The sequence below is a fragment of the Carettochelys insculpta genome, chromosome 8 (assembly GCF_033958435.1).
Source record: "Carettochelys insculpta isolate YL-2023 chromosome 8, ASM3395843v1, whole genome shotgun sequence".
Taxonomy (NCBI): Eukaryota; Metazoa; Chordata; order Testudines; family Carettochelyidae; genus Carettochelys; species Carettochelys insculpta.
Window position 1 is genome coordinate 63,064,597 of NC_134144.1, and position 21,232 is coordinate 63,085,828.

At 45.3% G+C, this 21,232-nt stretch overlaps 2 protein-coding genes across 3 annotated transcripts in view; one reads left to right on the top strand and one right to left on the bottom strand.

Annotated features, from left to right (window-relative positions):
• PARP9 (poly(ADP-ribose) polymerase family member 9) overlaps nt 1-1,545 on the bottom strand; it is a 29,585-nt gene extending 28,040 nt beyond the window's left edge. For both annotated transcript variants that reach the window (XM_075000844.1, XM_075000843.1), the window contains exon 1: nt 1,496-1,545. The gene's annotated coding sequence lies outside the window, so the exon portion shown is untranslated. The remainder of the gene's footprint in view (nt 1-1,495) is intronic.
• On the top strand, nt 1,349-20,615 carry DTX3L (deltex E3 ubiquitin ligase 3L). The gene is made up of 5 exons (XM_075000849.1): nt 1,349-1,811; nt 9,686-9,912; nt 10,674-12,188; nt 14,921-15,138; nt 19,550-20,615. The coding sequence occupies exons 1-5, from the start codon at nt 1,625-1,627 to the stop codon at nt 19,617-19,619; spliced, it is 2,217 nt and encodes a 738-aa protein (XP_074856950.1). The 5' UTR covers nt 1,349-1,624; the 3' UTR covers nt 19,620-20,615.
• The last annotated feature ends 617 nt before the right edge of the window (nt 20,616-21,232 follow it).

A 21,232-nucleotide genomic window follows, 5' to 3' on the forward strand; every position in this document is an offset into this window, starting at 1 on the left:
TGCCTGGGCTCCTCTCCATCCCTGTCCTTGGCAGGAGCCCTCAGTCAGCTACTGGGAGAAGTAAGTGGTGCAGGAGGGTGCAGGGAGAAGGCAGCCCTACGACCAGCTGCGAGCAGGCCCTTAGACATAAGCAGCACACGCAGCTGTGTAGGGACACCCAGATTTTCAGTGTCCTATGCAGCTGCATATGTCTAAGAACGGAACCACCAATAGGTGGCAGGTTCTGCCCCAGGCTGGTTTGTACAGAAGTAACTGCTGTGCAATTTTAACTGAAAACCATTTTGTCTTGTAATTTTGTGTTCTGAGAAGAGGAAGGAGTAAGAAAGTGTTGAATGAGGATCAGATGTGATTATACACCAAGTGGTTAGGGTTTCAGCTGCATTCAGACCAATTCCAGAACAAAACAGAAATTCAAGGAGGCCAACGCTGCTCCCCAGCTATGCTGTGTGGCTTTTGGGGAGTTTGGTGGCAGTCCTGCCCCTCCCCCAGAGCGGCATGGCTGGTGAGAAACCTGAACTGGAGCCACTTTGCTATACTTTCCCCACTGCTGCTGGTGACTACAGCGTGGGGGTATGGACTCTTACCACCAACACTGGCCCTCCAGTCCCCCTAGTCCAGCCCCCCACCAGCTGATGGCTGGCCCCTCCAGGGTTTGTACCCCCTCCCCTGCACTCACCAGCAGCGATGGGGAAAGTGCAGCAAGGTAGCTCCAGCTGATGCTGTTCTGGGGCCACACTACTCTGGGAGAGGGGCAGGACCGCCCTCGCACTCCCCAGAAGCGGTGTATGTCGCTGGAGAGCCATACAAGCTGGCAACAGGCCAGGTAGCTGTACCTCCCTCCCCCCCGCACTGCCTGTGATTGTGTGTGTGTGGGGTGGAGGGACGGTTCCTGCTGCCAGCCCCACAGGGCTCTGGGCTGCCTTGGCTGGGAGAAGAAGTGGAGGCGACGAAGCAAAGATGGAGAGGGGGTGGGGCAGAGGAGAGGTTGTTCCAGCCTTTCCCCAGCCTGGGGGAAGCACTACAGCCGGTGCTCTAGTGGCGGGGGGGGGAGGGGGCAACTCCCCTCAACAGTCGCTTCTGCCCCATAGCCTCTCCCCCACCCCAGCCCCTGCCCTGAGCCTGAGCACGGGAGGGCTCCGTTTGCTACATCGCAATGGGCATAAACCCGCGCTCATAAGCGACACCCACGGCCCGCACGCGTCTCCCACTGGCTGGCAGCGCGGGGAGGGGGAGCGCCGGGAAGACCCCGAAGTTACTCGCAGACTATCGGGGCAGCGCTTCTCTCGCTCAGCCACCGCACCGCAGTCACTGCGGCTCACAGGGCCGCGATCAGACTCGGGCCCCACAACTTCCCCAGTCCCAGGCCTCGGGGCCGTGCGGCTGCAGACCCCCCCCGCGCGCAGTGCCGCGCCGAATGGGTCGCTGTCCGCGCGCAGCCCAGCCCAGCCCCGGGTAGCGGCCTGCGCCCCCCGGGGCTACCCCCCAGCCTCGGTACCTGGCAGCGGGCCGCGCGGCGCAGCTGAGCGCGAGACGGGGCGTTCTGCTTCTGCGGCCCAACAACACGCCCGGCCCTGGGAAACGAAAGCGAAAGCAGAACCGCGTCCCTCCCTCCCGCCCGCCCGCCATGGCCGCCCGCCCGGCGCCGCTCCTGGTGCGCGTCTCGCCCGGGCCCGGCCAGCGGCTCCCCGACAAGCTGCACCTCAAGCTGGAGAGCTACTTCCAGTCCAGTCGGCGCTCCAAGGGCGGCGAGTGCGAGGTGGAGCCGGGCCCCGAGCCGGGCGCCTACCTGGTGCACTTCCACTCGGAGGAAGGTGAGGGGGCGGCCCGCGGGCACCTCCGGGCCGGGTATGGCCGCCATGGGCGCTGAGCGGGGGGCCGGGCGGAGCGGCGCTCTCTGCCTCCGAGGAGGCCGTGTGGGGTACCCGGAGGGCGAGGGGGGGGTTATGACAAAGCCCCAAGTACCCGGACTGGCCCTTCCGCAGGGGTGTTGGGTTACCCCGCGGCCGGGGGTGTGCTGGGGAATGTGGGGTGCCTGTCAGACAGCCTGGCAGCAGGGAGGAGGCAGCATGGGCCATAGGACAACATGGCAGCCAGAGGCAGATTAAAAGTAGGTGGGGCCCTGGGACAACAACGCAGTCACAAGGGGAGCCCCCCTCCCCCAATATATTAATGTAACATCTTTCTTTGTGCTCTAAAATCTATTCATGCTCATTATTACAGCAAACTCCTTCCTATCTGGCGGCCCCGACCAGGAGGTTGCCCGATAGTCAAATATTCCAGGTAACAGAGGGGTATACCTAGCACTACATAGCGCTAAAATAAAACAAGATGCGATAGTAAGAAGCAATCAAAGTGTGCAGCATACTTTAATTGCCAGTGATGGGAGTATTGTATGCTGTAAACTTATACCATATTTGCTGTATTTATTTGTACTTACTTTCATGATGCTGTACTTATGGAAAACATAACTAAAATTTAATTTTAGTTAAAAGGCCAGTTATTTGAGAGTTCAGGAGAATAAACTGCTGGACAAGAATGAGTTCACTGGACTTATGAGGCAGAATAATGTTATGATTAAATTAATTTTAAAGTAAGAACAGTGTGACACATTTCTTTTGTTCCATGAAAGTCAATTGTTTAAACAAGATGGAATTATGGAGCCTTGAGGCCCCTCCCGCCTGTAGGCACTGGGACAACCAACTGCCCTTCTTGCCATTGTTTTAGTTCACTGCTGGCAGCTGCGTCATTGAGCAGGCGGCCGTGGGGGCCACTTGAGGTGCGTTGACACTTTGCATGCTGCTGCTCATCAAGAGCAATGACATATTATCTAGGGCATTCAGGAGGGTGGTGGCTATGTGTGAGCCATAGCCACATGTTGGCATGTGGATGCGAAGGCTGTATGCTGGCTGTGTCCCTGGAGAGCATGCCAGGTGTGAACTTCTGTCACGGGTATGCTAGGTGTGCCACATGCCAGCTGTGATATTCTGTGGAGAGCAAACTTCGGGTGACGTAAAATGCTATAACTGTTCCTCTGTCACCTACATCTTGCTCATTAGTGTAGGGGCATGGTCAGGGAGAAGGGAATGTGGCTGGAGACCTTGCTGCCATTGACAACCAGCATAGAGATGTACAGTTGAAAAATGCTATTTAGCAATTAGATGCTGGGCCCCAGTTTGTCCTGTGGACATGGTAGAAAAAAATCAGTGATTTTAAAAAAATCCTAATTTTTAAAAAAAAATTTTATTTTTTAAAAAATCCTCAATAAAATACTAAATTTCTCATTTAAAAATAACTTACAATAACATCAGATCACAAAAAAGCTATACATACATTTAGTCTCATAAAAATGACTTAATGGCTGTAGTCTGTCCAGCATAACTACTAGCTCTTTTTCTTGAATGTTCTGGACTTTCAATTTTTGTTTCTCAGCTGGAAAAATAACCGGTGCAAAGTAAAATACTGACTGGGTGGGCCTGGTTTTGTTCTGTGCTTATGTAGTGGTGGACCTTGGACAAGTATGGCAGAACTAGTTAAGACATTATCTGAAGACAGACGATATACATAGGAAAGGACAGAGGCAGCATAGGAAAGAAAAGTGGAGTGAATTAGAAAGAAAAAAGGAAGATATTCAGCACACGCACACACACACCTTCCTATATTCCACAACATTTTTGCCACAGAAAAACTGTCATGGCTTTTGGGTGTAAGAGAGACTCTTATCTGGAAGTATTTTGAAGAAATTCATTCCCTCAGTAAAAAAGGATAACAGGTCAAGTGTACAAAATGCAAGAAAAAGGTACAGGACCGAGCTGCAAGAATGAAACATAAGAAAAACTGCTTATTGGGAGAAAATTGTATGTATACGGCTGAGTGGATCAACTGGCAAGTAACTTAAATAATTCACAGTGCAGTGTATCATTCTTAGAACACTCACTATTTCTTTTGCCCCACTGCCTTGTGGGTTATCCTGGGAAGGAACAAGGCTAAGGGAGTAAACCCTGACGGAAAATCCAGAGGGGAGTCCTAAGGCAGTTCTGTGCCAACTTCTGGCATTGACCCAGCAACTCCTGCAGCTGAGCTGGTACCAGACGTAGAGGTTGTCTTCTCCTTTAGACTACATCGGTAAAGCCGAGAGGGGAACACTGGCGTCTGGGCAGCCCAGGGTCCCAAAAAATTGCCAGGCTCGTGCCTGGAGAGGTACTCCAGCATCGCTTAACAGCGTTGAACCAACACGGGAGGTAACAGATACTGGTTATAAGCTCTTGCTCGATTGGCATAGAGAACGAGCGCCAGGGGTTGCCTCCGATGGTGGGAGAGATCGTTGCATCTCACTGGACAGTCACTGCCCACCTCAAGCTGGGCAGCCCCCAGCCAGAAGGGTACTGTCCCGCCACAGTTCATCTGCATCACTGGGTGCATGAGGCTTAAGGTTCCCAAACCTGACAAGTGACTGGAATTTGAGCACCAGGCAAACCAATAAGAAAATCAATAAGAAAAGGAAACCATCAAAGTTTTAAGCTTGCTTGCTGGAACGTGCGGACCATGCTGACCGGTTTGACTGAAGATCTTCAGGACATCAGCGACACCCGAAAGACCGCTGTCATCAATGAGGAACTGAAGAGGCTCCAAGTTGACATTGCTGCTCTGCAAGAGACGCGACTTGCAGATTTGGGATCTCTAAAGGAAAAGGACTACACCTTTTTCTGGCAGGGTAAAGCCCAAGAAGAACCCAGGGAGCATGGTGTTGGCTTCGCCCCAAGAAACACCCTTTAACAAATGGTGGAATTAGTCATGGGCAGATCAGAAAGACTCCTTCAGGTCATACTTCAAACTTGCGCCGGTCCTGTCTACCTGATCAGTGCTTAGGCTCCAACCCTGTACGCCGCACCGGAAGTAAAAGATAAGTTCTATGACATGCTTAGTGCTGCCATAGCACAAATACCTGCTCGCGAACAACTGTACATTTTGGGTGACTTCAATGCAAGAGTTGGAGCCGATCGTGACTCATGGACTTCCTGCTTAGGCCACTTCGGTGTGGGAAAAATGAATGAAAACGGACAATGTCTTCTTGAACTTTGCATGTATCACAATCTGTGCATCACAAATACATTTTTCCAAACCAAGCCACAGCACAGAGTGTCATGGAAACACCCACACTCGAAACACTGGCATCAACTAGACGTGGTCATCACTAGATGTGATAACCTCAAAAACGTCCTTCTAACACGCAGCTATCATAGTGCCAGTGGCGATACAGATCACTTGCCAGTTTGCTCCAAACTCAAGGTGATTCCCCAGAAGCTGTACCACTCTAAACCAACTGGAAGGCCCTGCATTGATGCCAGAAAGATGGCAAACTCAGAGAGAGCCAAAAAGTTCAGAGAGACCCTCGAGGAGAATCTGTGCAGCAGCCCTGGGGGTGCCGATGTGACATCCAGATGGCAGCATCTGAGGGATACAATTTACAACACGGCCTTGTCGGTGTTTGGAAGAAGAGCCAGAAACACAAATGACTGGTTCGAAGCTAACTCCGATGAGATGATTCCAGCCATCGAAAAGAAGCGTGCTGCACTCCTGGAGTACAAACGCTTACCGAGCCAGAGTACCCTGCAAGCACTCAGAGCAGCCAGGAAAACAGTACAGCAGACGGCCAGGCGCTGTGCCAACAACTACTGGCTCAAGCTATGCAGCAGCATCCAGACCAGTGCTGACTTTGGTAATCTCAGGGGAATGTACGAGGGCATCAAGAAGGCATTAGGACCCACCCAGAACAAGATGGCACCTCTGAAATCCAAAACTGGCGAAGTCATTGCTGACAAAGCCAAACAGATGGCGCGCTGGGTCGAGCACTACTCCGAGCTGTACTCACGCGAGAACATTGTGGCTGATACAGCCCTCAATGCCATCGAGCTCCTACCAGTAATGGACGAACTAGACCAGGAACCAACTGTGGATGAACTGAAGAAAGCCATTGACAGCATTGCAGTAGGAAAGGCCCCGGGTCAGGATGGTATACCACCAAAGATAATCAGGTGTGCCACAGACACGCTCCTGGAACCCCTACATGAGCTACTGTGCCTGTGCTGGAGAGAGGGAGAGGATCCACAGGATATGTGTGACGCTAACATTGTAACTTTGTATAAGAACAAAGGAGACAGAAGCGACTGCAACAATTACCGTGGAATCTCCCTCCTAAGCATCACTGGTAAACTGTTCGCTCGCGTCATCCTCGGCAGACTCCAGAAGATTGCTGAGAGGGTGTATCCCGAATCACAGTGTGGGTTCCGTGCAGAGAGATCTACTGTTGACATGGTCTCTCTGAGGCAGCTGCAGGAGAAATGCAGGGGGCAGAGGAAGCCACTCTATATTGCCTTCATCAACCTGACCAAGGCCTTCGACTTGGTCAGCAGGGATAGACCGTTCAAACTGCTCCACAAGATAGGCTGTCCACCACGGTTACTCAAGATGGTCCAGTCTTTCCACGAAGACATGAGAGGAACCATCCAATATGACGACACATTATTGGATGTTTTCAGCATCAGGAGCGGTGTCAAACAAGGATGTGTCCTTGCTCTGACATTGTTCGGGATCTTCTTTGAGCTCCTCCTGAAGCACGCCTTTGGATCTTCAACAGAGGGCATCTTTTTGCACACAAGATCTGATGGGAAACTGTTTAATCTTGAAAGGCTGAAAGCTAAATCCAAGGTGTGGGAAGTCCTCATCAGAGATTTGCTGTTCGCAGATGATGCTGCTGTAGTGTCACACACAGAAGACCAGTTTCAGAAACTGCTGGATTGGTTCTCCAAAGCGTGCAAGGACTTCGGGCTTTCCATCAGCCTAAAGAAGACAAATGTACTTGCTCAGGACGTTGCTGAACCTCCATCAATCAGCATTGACAACTATTCACTAGAGGTCGTCCACGAGTTCATTTACCTCGGGTCCACCATCACTGACACCCTGTCAGTGGAGTCTGAGCTAAATAGGAAGATCGGAAAAGCAGCCACAATTCTGTCCAGACTCAGCGAGAGAGTGTGGAATAACATCAGGTTGTACACCCACACCAAAATGCAAGTCTACAGAGCCTGCATCCTCAGCACCCTCCTTTATGGCAGCGAGTCTTGGACCTTGTACGCCCACCAGGAAAAGAGGCTGAACGTCTTCCACTTGCACTGCCTCAGACGCATCCTTGGAATATCATGGAAGGACAGAGTGTCCAACACCACCATTGTTGAGCAACCTGGAATCCCAACTATGCACACCCTCCTCAGGCAGTGGCGGCTCCGCTGGTTTGGCCATGTCCACAGGATGAATGATGGAAGGATCCCAAAAGACATCCTGTATGGCGAGCTAGCCTCTGGCAAAATACCTTCCGGACGCCCCCAGTTGCACTACAAAGATGTTTGCAAGAGGGACCTCAGGGAGTTAGACATCGAGCCGGACAGTTGGGAGGAGCTGGCAGATGATCGCAGCAGATGGAGGCAGGAACTACACAAGGGCCTTCAGAAGGGTGAGATGAGGATCAGACAGCTAGCAGAGGAGAAGCAAGCCCACAGAAAGCACAGTAAGGACCTGCCAGACACCCATTACACATGCAACAGATGCAGCCAGGACTGTCACTCTTGTGTGGGCCTTCACAGTCACAGTCGACGCTGCAAATGATGATCCCAAATGGAACTACAAAGGGCACGATCCATAGTCTACGTAGACTGAAGGGCCTACCCACACTATTTCTTTTAGTGTGAGTGTGACAAGTAAATTCCTAAGCTGTTTGTGTTGGATGTTGCTTGAAAAAAAAAGGTTAGTTTCGCTAATCCTTGTGACTTGTTTAATTAGCTAACTAGGTTTAGAATCTATCACTCAAGTATATGATACAGAAAGCTTCAGTAAGAGAAATCTAGAGTTTGCCAGCTGCCACAGTCATTTACTTATTGTGTATTATATAACACATGCCCCTTATTTTAGAGCATCATGCCACAGACCATAATAGTTATGCCATAAGTCTACAGTAGACCTCTGAGTTATGCAGGGGTTGCATTCCTTGCAACCCCCCGCATAACTTAAACTTTGTGCAATTTGGGAAAGAAAAGAACCAGGTAGCAGCCTGGTTCCCAGCTCCCCTGGGCTTGCAGGAGCTGGTAAACTGACTAGAGCTGGTCAGTTTCCTGGCTCCCAGAGTGGTAGGGAGCTGCCTGGTTCCCCACTCCCCGCCACTCTAGGAGCCAGGCGCCACTTCTCCCTGGCTTTCCCCCACAGTGGCAGCTGTCTGCCCGCCTGGCTTCCCCCCAGCTGGGGGAGCCTGGCCGGCAGCCAGCTGCAGTGAGGCTCTGAGTTGTGCTTAACTCGTGTTAATACGAGTTAAGTACAACTTGAAGTCATGCATTTTGAGGGTTTACTGTATTCCCTATTTTGCTGTAGCATAACTCAGCTTTTGCAAAGCAAGCCCTATTCTATATCTATTTTCTCAAAAAACAGAAATGCCATTGAGTTCAATGGGACTTACTCCAAAATTAAGTACGCTCTATGCACTAGGCCACTCTTAACATTTTTGGTAACTTGATTTAAATAATTGAATTTTGGAGATATTTAAATTACCTTGAATTAAATCAGTGATGTAAGTCACCTTGCCTTAAATCATCAATCCACCCTGACCATGGACTGAGCCAGCACTAATGGCTCCAGCACTGGTACAATACAAAAGTTGCTTAAACACAAATAGTTTCAAATCTTAAAATTCACAGTTTACAGGTTTGTATATTCAGATTCGTTGGGGGCTATTTTCCTCTTTCTTCTCCCTTATATTGCAAAGTGGGTGTAAAACTGTGCCAGATCAGAATATTAACCCTTTGCACTCATTTTGAGCATGTGAAAATAACTACACAAAGAGCAAAGCAACAAAGAACCTGTTTAGTGTTCATTGTTAACGCACAAAAGCCGTGTCTACACATGCACGCTACTTCGAAGTAGCGGCACTAACTTCGAAATAGCGCCCATCACGGCTACATGCGCCGGGCGCTATTTCGAAGTTAACTTCGACGTTAGGTGGCGAGACGTCGAAGTCGCTAACCCCATGAGGGGATAGGAATAGCGCCCTACTTCAACGTTCAACGTCGAAGTAGGGACCGCGTAGTCGTTGCGCGTCCCGCAACTTCGAAATAGCGGGGTCCGCCATGGCGGCCATCAGCTGAGGGGTTGAGAGACGCTCTCTCTCCAGCCCCTGCGGGGCTCTATGGTCACCGTGGGCAGCAGCCCTTAGCCCAGGGCTTCTGACTGCTGCTGCGGCAGCTGGGGATCCATGCTGCAGGCACAGGGTCTGCAACCAGTTGTCGGCTCTGTGGATCTTGTGTTGTTTAGTGCAACTGTGTCTGGGAGGGGCCCTTTAAGGGAGCGGCTGGCTGTTGAGTCCGCCCTGTGACCCTGTCTGCAGCTGTGCCTGGCACCCTTATTTCGATGTGTGCTACTTTGGCGTGTAGACGTACCGTCGCAGCGCCTATTTCGATGTGGTGCCGCGCAACGTCAAAGTTGAACATCGACGTTGCCAGCCCTGGAGGACGTGTAGACGTTTCGATGTTGCTACATCGAAATAATCTATTTCGATGTAGGCTTCACGTGTAGACGTAGCCAAAGAAGCAGAAGTTCCTGATTCCTGCCCCCTGCTCTCCCCCATTTGATTTCCATCTCTCTTTAGTTAAGAACCGTGTGAAATCGCATGACAATCATGTACTAGAAATTGATGACAAAAGACTGAAGATATTAATCCAAGCAGATTCAGATATCAAGGATCCTGGAGAAAGCCAGTCTACAACACAATCATTGGGCCTGTCTGACACTTCAGGCTTTCCACAGCTTCAGAAGAAATCTGATAAGAAACAGCTTGGTGATGCCAGTTCATCTTCCACAGCATTTACTGAGAAGGTATGTTTACTATAATGTAGAAAACAATAATTCACCTGGAGGATTGCTACTGAGGCACATTTAGGAAGCCTTCCAAAGGAACTAATAAACATAATCAGATATGCTGTTCCATAACAGTTTCTTATACTTTTCTTGACATTGTAGAATCTGAGCATGCTCCAGTGTACTATGTTAAGCAACATGACTAACATGATAAGTGTTTCATTTGTTCATCTTCTCTAGAGGATAATTGTACATCTAATACAGAGTTTTATTTTGGTTGGTTGTTTTTTGAAAGAAGGTACAGCTCTGTATTTTTGGTAGGGAAGAAAGATACAGAAGTGTACTTTGCACTTGGAGTCCTGAGTTTTGTGGTGGTCCTAAATGCCTGTGGAATAAAAAATAATATCAGCAAAGTAGATCATGAGTTGCTTTGTGTGTTTTGAGTTTTATATGTACGTCTTGTGTCTGCTGGGTCTTAGTTTAAGAGAGAACTGTGGATGATCTCTACATTGTCCCACTGCAATTCAGATTAGAAAATGTTCCACTGATTTCATTGGGAGCAGGACTGGTTCTCGTACACATGTCCATAGAGATCAATGGCAGTATATCAGTACACACGCATTCAGAGAAGACTATATGCAAGAGAATTTGTATACAGTAAGAACAAAATAATATTGGCAAGCTGAGAGTAGTGTAAAAAGGTTTTTTAAATATTTGAAAGAATAAGCTCAGTGTTTTAGGGAAACTAGTAGTGATTTTTCTTGTTCTTTCATTTTCAGATTTTTCTCCATGTGTCTGCAACCTTGAATACCAGCTTGTTCACTAAACAGCAAAGACAACGAGTGATCGTTCTGTGCCCAAAGTTAAAAATAGAAAAACATTCTGATAACCATGGCATCGAGGAAGTGACAGGAACCTATGAAGATATTGAAAAAGTGTATCGCTATTTTGATGATCTCCTCATAAAAAATAGCCAACACACTGATTTTTCACACTTGGAGACAGTGAATGATTTGGAGGATGTGCATAAAAATGGTCTGGATGAAGTGAACAGTATTGAAGTTCCATCAGCTCTTTATGAATACTTTACCCATGTTTATGAAGAACAAATTAAAGATTTACAGCAACGTTTTGATGTGAAGATAAAAACTAAAGAGCACAACCTTGGTCTCACTTCAGTATACTTTATATCTGATGGGAAGTCTGGATTAGTAGAAAAAGCTTGTCAGTCTTTTATCACTGATTTTCAACAAGGAATCACAGATTTGAAACAAGAAAAAGTTTCTTTGACAGACAGTTCCCAGTTAAACGAAACACTACAGAAATTAAATACTAAGTTTAAGAGTCTTCTTGCCAAAAATGAAGGAAATACAGTAATACTGCGTGGTCCAGCAAATGAGATTTTGGCTGCAAAAAAATTTCTTGAAGAAAAAAATGTAAACAGACCAATTGAAAAACCGATGAAAATAACATTTGAAGCTTACTCCTTTAAGAATGGAATTGAAGTTGATTATTTTGGGCTTAAACTTGTGGAAACAATATTAAGTAGAGAAATTGAAGTGATAAATCAAACATTTGGTACTATTATGGAAAAAAAGGGCTATCACCAGAGTCAGAAAGCTTGCATCATATTTAAACCTAAGAACAAAGATTTAGATATGTCTGCTCATGCTTATGAACACTTCATTACTGTATTTCAGAAGGCAGCAGCAATGATTACTGAAAAAGAGAAAAAACAGCTGAACACGAACTTTAATAAACTACAGCTAGAAAACCCAGGTATAATACATAAGAAAATAGATGAGAAACTCAGTTTACAAAGTTTACCAGATTTGCATGCTCCTGAAAAGCACATTGGGAGCCTTCTTAGCATTCAAGACCCTGCAATGAGTAAAGAAGGGACAGCTCTCACTTATGGTACCAGCTGTAGAGGTGCTACAGGCACTTATCTGGATGCAGATGGTAGAAAAATGAGTAGGGTTTCTTCAAAAGAGCAACCTAGACCAAAGATACCAGAAGGAGAGGAAGCCAAAGAGGTGTGTCCCATTTGCATGGATCAAATCCATCAAAAAGAAATACTACAAAAGTGCAAACATGAATTTTGCAGAGCATGTATCCAAGAGGCAATGCAGTATAAGCCTGCCTGTCCTGTCTGTAATATGTTTTATGGATGCATGCAGGGAAATCAGCCAAATGGAACAATGACTTTCATAAAGATGCCTTATCCAATCCCTGGCTATCCTAGGTGTGGATCTATTCAAATTTCCTATCATATGCAAGGTGGAGTTCAAACTGTAAGTATGTGTGAAAACTTGTTAACAAAACAGAGCATGAATACAGAAGCCAATATTTTCCATATTTTTACATCCTAGATTTTTTTTTAATCCATCAGATATTTATTCCAGTATTTTTTGTTAGTCTCTGGTACTCTGACTACGCATTGCAAATCTGAGTGTTCTGGATAGGTTCTCATACCATGTCACATTATATTATATTTATGATGTGATATTAATATGCAGTACATGGGAACCTCTCCATACCATGTGTCCCTAATCCAGGAATTCCCATGATGTAGAGGAGGAAGTGGCTCTGTGTGCCGCCACTCCCCCCTCAACCTCCCCACCTGGTGAAATGGCAGCATACAGAACCACTTCCCCTGAGACTTTTCCCCACTACTCCCATAGCAGTGGGGTGGTGCCTGGAGCAGCAGGGCACACAGAGCCACAGGTGGCCCCAGAAGCAAGACACCTGGTAAGCACCCAGCCATCATTGCCCAGACCCCACAGTGCCTCCCAGCCTGGCAAAATCTTTACTGTGGCACGCCCTGTTTCTGAGGGTTGCTGGTTTAAAGAGGTTCAAATTTATTAACATCCAGTGCTGGGTCAGAGCTACTGGATGAACCTCTTAAATCTGGTACTCTCTTATCCAGCATACATGGTCTGGCAGAGAGGGCCAGGGCCACACCCACATCCACAAGGCTGGGGCCAGAGTCAGAGCCCCTGCCAGCCCTGCTGTGGGAGGTGCTGGGGCAGCCCTTTGAGTGTGAGTCAAAGGGTTAGAGCCCTGTGGCAGCCCAGGGAGCCCAAAGTCCCTGGGGGGAGAGAGGTTGGGGCAAAAGCCCTGGACCTTTCCTAGCCCAGCAAATGCTGTCATTCAGGACACGTCAAGTCCTGACCATGCTCGACCAGAGATGTGCATCGTGTACAAGGGACACAAAAAATATCAAACTATATGAATGACAGATAAAACCAAATTGTAGCCCTTGCTGTTATACACAGTGGGCCTGATTCTCTTGCCAGACAGGTGTAAATCTGGTTTAACTCCATTGAAATTGGTGGAGTGAGGCTGATGTAAAACTGCTGTGAGAGGAGAATCATTGTTTACAGAAGTGTGTACAGTAGACTTCTGAGTTATGTGAAGGTTGTGTTTCCGGGCAACCTCACGTAACTCAAATTTCATGCAATATGGGAGGAGCTGGGAACCAGGCAGCAGACTGGATCCCAATTCCCCTCTGCTGGCAGGAGCCAGGAAACTGACCAGCACATCGCACACCAAGAGTTAGGCTGCTGTCTCTGACAGGAGCAGTTTCCTGCCACTCCCCCTGCTACTCAGCTGCTGCCCCTGACAGGAGCCACGGCAGCTGGTCAGTTTCCCAGCTCCTCTGAGTGGCAGGGAGCTGGTGCTTGGCAGCCTGGAGCCAGGCGCCAGCTCCCCACCACTCAGTCGCGTTAACCCAAGATACACGCAAGTCAAGTGTGTGTATCTCGGGGTTCTACTGTAGTGCATTATGGAGAGGGAAGAATTGTAAGGGGTTTGGATTATGTTGTTTAAATAGCACGTAGCACAGTAAGCTGATCGGGATACTTAGGTACTGCTGCAGGCTAAATAATAATTTCATGTAAGAAAAACAAAGGGAAAGGACAAAAGTTGCAAGGAACTATGAGAACAAGAACATGACAGTTAGAAACAATGGATGAGTGAATTGTGACAAGAAAATATACAAAACTGAATGAAGGAGAAGGAACAATATTGAAAGTGAGGGTGAATTTCATTGACACTTCAGATAGACAGGAAACCAGTGGGCAGGTGAAAAATTGTGTCATTAGAAAGGCAAAGTCAAAATTAGGCATGCTATGTGATTTTGAACAAACTGGAAGGAGTTGGAGAATGGACTTGCATAGCACTGCAAAAACTGATGCGTCAGATTAATTTGTGTTTTTTGTGTATCTGTGGTGTACATAAGGTCCTTTTGATATTGGTAATTTTTACTGATTGTCTTTAAAAAATTGTGAGGTTTTGAAAAAGCCAGTATTCTGGTTGTAGTGGTTTTTTTGCAGGGAAATGGGGTATCTAAATTTTGGCTTTTTTGGGATTCAAGAATTTTTCAAAGATGGGCAAGAAGCTGGGTTCCATCAGCTGAGATTGCTCAGCTGCAGAGATGGGCCCGCAGGGAGCTGAATGCTGCTTCCTGGGAGTACTGGCTTCCCTATCAGACAGCCTCCTGGCCCCTTCCATATTCTCTAAAGGGCCATGAGGGAGCTCTGTGGGGCAGGAAAGCCAGTACTGACAGGCCACAGCCTTCTTTTTCCCGCCTAACTGTGGCCCTTCTGCACGAATCTTCTCCATGGGAGAACAACCTGGAGAGCTGAGGCTCCCTGCCTACTGCAGTGACAGGCCCATAGTGTGTAAAGTTTCATTCACTGCTATATCATGAAGTTCTCACTTTATCCTCCTCACAGGCCTAATGAACTCTGTAAGTATTGGACACCACTCCCCAGCCTCACCACCTACATCTTTCTAGTGGGAATCCTTCTGCCTCCATGGGTACCAAGCATCATCTTCCTGCCTGCTGCCCACTGGTTTTGGTTTTTATCGATTTCTCCTCCTGCTGCCCTCCTTTCTGTTTTGTGTTCTTTGTTTGTTTTTTTAATTGTAATAAACACTGATAAACTTCAAGGGGGAAAAAAGCCAGAAATGAAATGCCGTTAGCATACAGTTAATTTTCACTGTATTCTTTACAAAACAGAAGAGCCATCCAAACCCAGGCAGACCATATGGTGGAACAAGTCGAATAGCCTACTTACCTGACAACAAGGAAGGAAATGAAATTTTGCAGCTACTTAGAAGGGCCTTTGACCAAAGATTGATTTTCACAGTGGGGCAATCACGTACTTCTGGCGCAAATGATGTTATCACCTGGAATGATATTCACCATAAAACAAGCATCAGTGGGGGACCTGAAATGTGAGTATTTTTAAATGATTGTACTGCTTGTCAAAGGTGCTAGATTGACAGGCCTGAGCCTGATCTGTACTAAACATTTCGGCATTACTAGCAACTTAGCAAGATATTTCCCTGCTGTAAAATATCTTGGGTCACACTCTTCACTGACCTGCACCATGTGTTGTCATTTACACCTGTGCAAAGTGTTGTGAGAATCCTGATTGGACACATTTTACGCTCAGTTTGCACAGATATAAATAATTACATAAGAGGTGCAAGGCAGTGGAGAATCACACCTCCTGTGTCCACACACAAAACCTCTTTCAGTAGCACACAGGCATTAACACCATTGCAACTGCACCTACCCCAGACCAGGCTAAGTACCATTACATACTCCACTCAGTCTCCCAATTGTTGCGGAGCTAGTGTGGTCAGGGAATGCAAGCATTGTAGCTACAGCACTGTAAAATTATTTCTCTAAATACAGTTGTACATTGCAAGCTTTTTTACATGGATAGTTTATGGTACTGTCTCTTTTACCTGTCGAGCCATTTAGCTACTGGCTTCACAAGCCATAATATACCAAGTTAGCTACTCAGTAGACATCTGCTTCATTAGAGCTAGCAGGTCCGAAAACAGATGTAGTACTGCACGAGTCTCAGCTTTACCCATTCCCAGAGAACCAACACCTTCACTCCACTGCAGTGGAAGTCCTAGATAAAAAATGAAAACTATCATATTAACATTCTGTAAAATTCCCATTTCATATAAAATTAGTTTTCATAAATCACTACATAGTAACAGAATGGACTAATCAGCCAAATTAAAGAATCAAACTGTAAAATAATCAAATAATTAAATATACCAAACTTCCTCACCTCCTAGGTGATCAATGCAGTATGAACTGTATCTCCTGGCCCAGAATCAGTTTAGCAGCACCTTGAGGGAGCCTGATGACTCTCCACCATTGTATCTGCAAGGCTGAGGAAGTGACGGGGCATAGACCCTTCCTTTTCAATATTATGGGTGTACATCTTTGGACAGGCCAGAGCAGTTAGAAGCATGCATTGGAACAAACTCAAGATATGAATAAGTGACCATATACGCTATATACCATAGGCATTAAGGGCAGCTGCTCTCAGACACTGTCTCAGAATTGCCTGTTAGGCGTAACAATCCCTCTCTCCTACACCACTTGCAAGAAGCACTGCTTGTGGATGCAGAGTGCTGTGTACACCCATAACTGGATGGCTGGGATAGATGCTATACTCAGTGGCAGCTTGTATCAGAGCAGTCACTCTTCTGCAGGTGTTCGCTCTTCCCTTCTCCAGGATAGACACAGTTCCAAGGACTATGGATAAAAACAGAAAAGGATGCAACACAAAAGGGGACTGCAGATATCCCCATACCACCCTCAAATGTATCCCACCTCTGAAGAAAAGGTATATACTCCAGAGAACTGTGGCCAAATCAATTTGTGAAACACAACACTTTAGGGCCTGGAATATATTGACAGAACAAGTATATGCTGGTTGCTATGAGGTAGATGGGGGGAGAGTTTCATACTGAAAAGTTGCTGCATGTAATGCTCAAAACTGGATTTAAAAGAGTTAGGTTTTTCAAATCTTTTATTTTACAAAGAACAAAAAATAACAAGAGAAAATCGTCTGAATGAACAACTAATGTCCTCCTGATAGGACAATTAGCAACCCTATAATTAAGTACAGAAATTAAAAATTAAGTACAAACCCAAAGCACAACATTGATATAACAGCTGAAAGATGGAACGTTAGTTAGTGTCACTCTTTTGTACAAAAACAGAAAGGAAAATATTGTTAAAAAAAAACTGTCCTTCCTTAAAGCTGAAAATATATTTATATATAAAAAATGCAAAACAAATTAGGTATGGAAAGTATTTTTAAATTTTGTGTTTTTATGAATTTGTTATTTTTACAGAAAACTACTGGAAAATAAAAATAAGTAACATTTGACAGTTTTTCAATGGAAATTGTTTTTGCATTTTTTCATCACACATCTGCTTAATATTAGGAATGATGCTGGAGAGTTAGATCCTCATATGAGGTGCAGTATCACATGATTTCTCTGAACACAACTGATGCCGAAATAATCTGAATCGACTCTGATTCCTTCAGCATGAGTCACATAACAACTATTCTATTATGAATGCTGATAGAGAGGCAGCCGTATTAGTCTGTATTCTAACAAAACAAAACACCAGTTATGTAGCACTTTGAAGACTAGCAAAATGATTTATTAGGTGATGAGCTTTCATGGGACAGCATTATTGAAATAATTGAAATGTTTGATATGGACACAATGATATTGTCCTCAAAGAAGCAGTAGATAGTCAAGAAAGGCTAGAGGACAATAACTGAAATATGTCCTCCTTGTAAGCTGTATAGACCCAACAAGAGAATGGACATGAAAATGTTAAAAAGGGAGCAAACATGCCCTTAGCTGTGGAGAGGCTAACACTAGCAAGGATAAAAAGCTGTGGCTCAGAGAAATAGAAGGGTCTCCACTAAGACAGACCAGATGGAGCTGCCTTGAGAAACCATTTCCCTGCAAGAATGGATCACAGAAGATTACTAGGCAGATGGTACCTAAAAGATCATGAAGTAGAAAGCACCTCATGGGAAGCAGCAGGAGATGTAATAAAACAAGTCTTATGGTATCATCCAGGATTTCTGGGCAGGGACTACCAAGACCAGAAGTTGAACCAATAACAGGAATATTGGACTTTGTGTTCTTGCTCCAACTTAATTTGCTTCTGCCCGGTTGAAGAAAGAAAGGAAGAAACGTGTAAAAGGGATTGAGAGAGACACTGAGAGGAAGCCTGAACTCTGGTGATGGTTGATCAAAAGCTGAGTAAGGGGACCCAGTCAAATGTTGGGTGGGGCCAGGCTCCTTTTAGTCCTGGAAGGGGACAAAGACAAATAACCCAACATAGAGGCCAGGAGTTTTAGGTGAAGAATGATTTATATGGATTCCAGCTCTAAATCAACTCAGGGAGCCTGAGGCAGGCACAGCCACGTTTCTGTAATTACAGGGCCAGAATGTGCAATATAGATCCCAAGACACTGGAACTTCATCTTCTGGAAATTAGAAATGCTTGACATATTTATAGTTAGGCAAATAGGGCTGATGTCCTGCTGCCATTAAACACCTCCTGCTTTTCCACAGTTTCTGTCACCTGAGTTCCCTCTTCCTTCCTCATAAAACATTCAACTTTCTAATAAAGATTTAAAAAAATATAATATTAATGGTTAAATAGGCATACATCAGATTATGATTGTGTTTTAAATCATGTGAAAAAAAGGGCCACAGGAATGATATAACTGAACTGTTACAATATAACATAACTGGTAGTTACATAATAAGGGGAGCAGATTCTATAATCTTGATCCTTTAATTAAAATGTTTTATAGTAAACCATCTGATATATTAATAAATATTTGTTGGGGAGATGCAGTGCGTCTCCCTCAGTTGGAATAATAGCCCCACACATCACTTAGGCTATGTCTACACTAGCCCCTGCCTTTCGAAAGGGGGATGTTAATGAGACACTTCACAATATGCTAATAAGGCACTGCCATAAATATGCAGTGCCTCATTAGCATAATGGCGGCTGCAGCAATTTGAAAGTGCCGATTTTGAATCACGCACTGCCGACGTAGACGGGGCCTTTCCAAAGTACCCACCAGTCTTCAAAAGCCCCCTATTCCTATTTGGTTTTAGGAATGGGGCTTTTGAAGACTGGCAGGTCCTTTCAAAAGGCCCCCAGCTACACGGGCAGTGCACAATTCGAAAGCGGCACTTTCAAATCAATGTGGTTGATATTATGCTAATCAGGCACTGCATATTCATGGCAGTGCCTCATTAGTATATCCTGAAATGTCTCATTAGCATCCCCCTTTTGAAAGACAAGGGCTAGTGTAGACATAGCCTTAGAGTGACACTAAAGATGCTCTAATTTGTACAAACAGGCACATTTGTTCCTGCATAGCCTGAGATCAGATGAGAGGGAAGACACCACTTTTGTAACCTCATCCTTTGCAGCTCCCAGGTCTGCCTGGGTACTGTGCCTATTTTAGGGCTTTATTTTCAGAGTTGCTCAGCAACCCCTGCAGAGTACAAGTGGAATTGTATATACACAGCAGGTATGAAAATCAATCTCAAGATGTCAGTTTGGGCACCCAAAATGAATTGCCACTTCTGAAAATTTTAGCTTTAACCTTACTGTCTCACTTTTCTCATCTGTAAATTGGGGATCGTGCGTTTTACAGAGCATTCATTGCAAGACTTACGTTGTTAACGTGTTTTAACAGGTTTTAATGGAGGGTATGCTAGAATTGGGAAATATTGTTTCATTATGTAAATGGCCCAAACAAGGATTCTCTGTTTCCCCTAGGTTTGGTTATCCTGATCCTAACTATCTGAAACGCGTTCGACAAGAACTGAAAGCAAAAGGAATTGAATAAAGACATGTCAGCCAACTGCTCTTAATCTGTATTCACCATAAGCTATAGCATTTACTTCAGCATATCAATTGATTACTGGTGCATATGTAGAGTTAGAAGACTTCTTCCATGAAAGGCACAATATTACTATCTTTATAAATGTATATTTACAGTTGCAAGAATAGGAATAATCATATAAGGGCGATAACTTGTTCTGATTCCCCAAATATGGACCTGATCCTACAATCCCTTTACTTAGGTAGTTCTTACAGAATTACACGTGTAAATAAGGATGACTTAAGTAGATTGTAGATTCACACCTTCTCTGCCATCTCAATATTATTAGTTTAATAAAGCAAAAGAATATATTTTATCAGTATATTCTGTTCAGGTCTTTCTAGTGCACCCATCACCATGGTATCAGAGACTCTTCCACTAGCACATTAACCAAGGTGACTGGCATCTTTTACATGTAATTTTTTTTTTCTTTCCCTTCCTCTGTTTTCCAAGAGGAAGCTGCTTATAGTGCTTTGGATATTTTAAACATAGATAATATGCCATATTTTTATGCTAGTAAAGGTAAACAAGCTCATGTAGCAGGGAAAGAGCTTATGTGTGAAGCAGTTCTCAGATCTGCAGGATTTTGTTCCTTTGTTCATAGAAAAGTTCATTGTCCAAAACTCCCATTGAAATAATTGATAATTGACAGTGCCTGGTATCTTTGAAAATCAGGCCCTGGTTCTGAATCTTTGATGATACATGCAACAGCCAATAGGCATTGCCTTTTAAATTGATTTGAGCTTTTAATTTTATTTTGCCTGTAATCACAATATATCCTCCAGTGTGTGAATGAAGTGCTCTCTGCTGATGCAAATGATTGTTGTAGAAATTTTACTGTTGATGTTTTTAAGAAACAATTATTCTGATTAAGTAATTTAGAAAATTATAAAAATATGGTTCTGATTTAGTGCACCTGGTTATTAACTAAGTAGTTTTTGCAAAATAAAAATAGGGTCTGCTTCAGTTCTCTCCTGTTTTTTTTTTCAATTCCATGTAGTCTTCTACTGCAGTGGTTCTTTAATAGGAATCCTGGGGGGTCCTTAAGCCGGGTTGCAGGGGGTCACCATGCAAATCCAGCATTGGACTTGCTGAGCTCCCGGGCAGAAAGCCAGACTCCAACTACATGAGGCTGAAGCCTGGGATCCTAAGCCCTTCGCTGGGACTGAAATCTGAGCAACTTACCTTCCTTCAGGCAGTCGCCCAGCTTGCTACACCCTAACGATGGTCCTGACTTCGATAAGTGGAAAAACAGCTGTGACACAGGTGGGCCCTGGAGATTTTATAGCATGGTGGTGAGTGGGGCTCAGAAAGAAAAAGGTTGAGAATCCCTGTTTTACTGCACATGCAGATACGTAAATATATATATTTTACTGTGCCATATGTGCATTGTACTGCCCAGAAATATGAAAAGAAAGAGAGTTCTAGCCCCCAGTATTTTACAATCTAAGGGGCAGCAACAGTCAGTGAAAGCATTGGGGTTAGTCACATATGAGCTGTGGGATCAGGCCCTGCGTTTGAAGAGCATAAGTTAAGACAGAACAAGGAGGAATGGTTTCAAGTTGCACTGGGGGAGG

Bases quoted from the DNA above. Each gene is read 5' to 3' on its own strand.
- DTX3L (XM_075000849.1), top strand. From the start codon at position 1,625: ATGGCCGCCCGCCCGGCGCCGCTCCTGGTGCGCGTCTCGCCCGGGCCC. The intron at 1,812-9,685 runs GTGAGGGGGCGG...ATCTCTCTTTAG, and splicing joins GCACTTCCACTCGGAGGAAG to TTAAGAACCGTGTGAAATCG. The intron at 9,913-10,673 runs GTATGTTTACTA...TTTCATTTTCAG, and splicing joins CCACAGCATTTACTGAGAAG to ATTTTTCTCCATGTGTCTGC.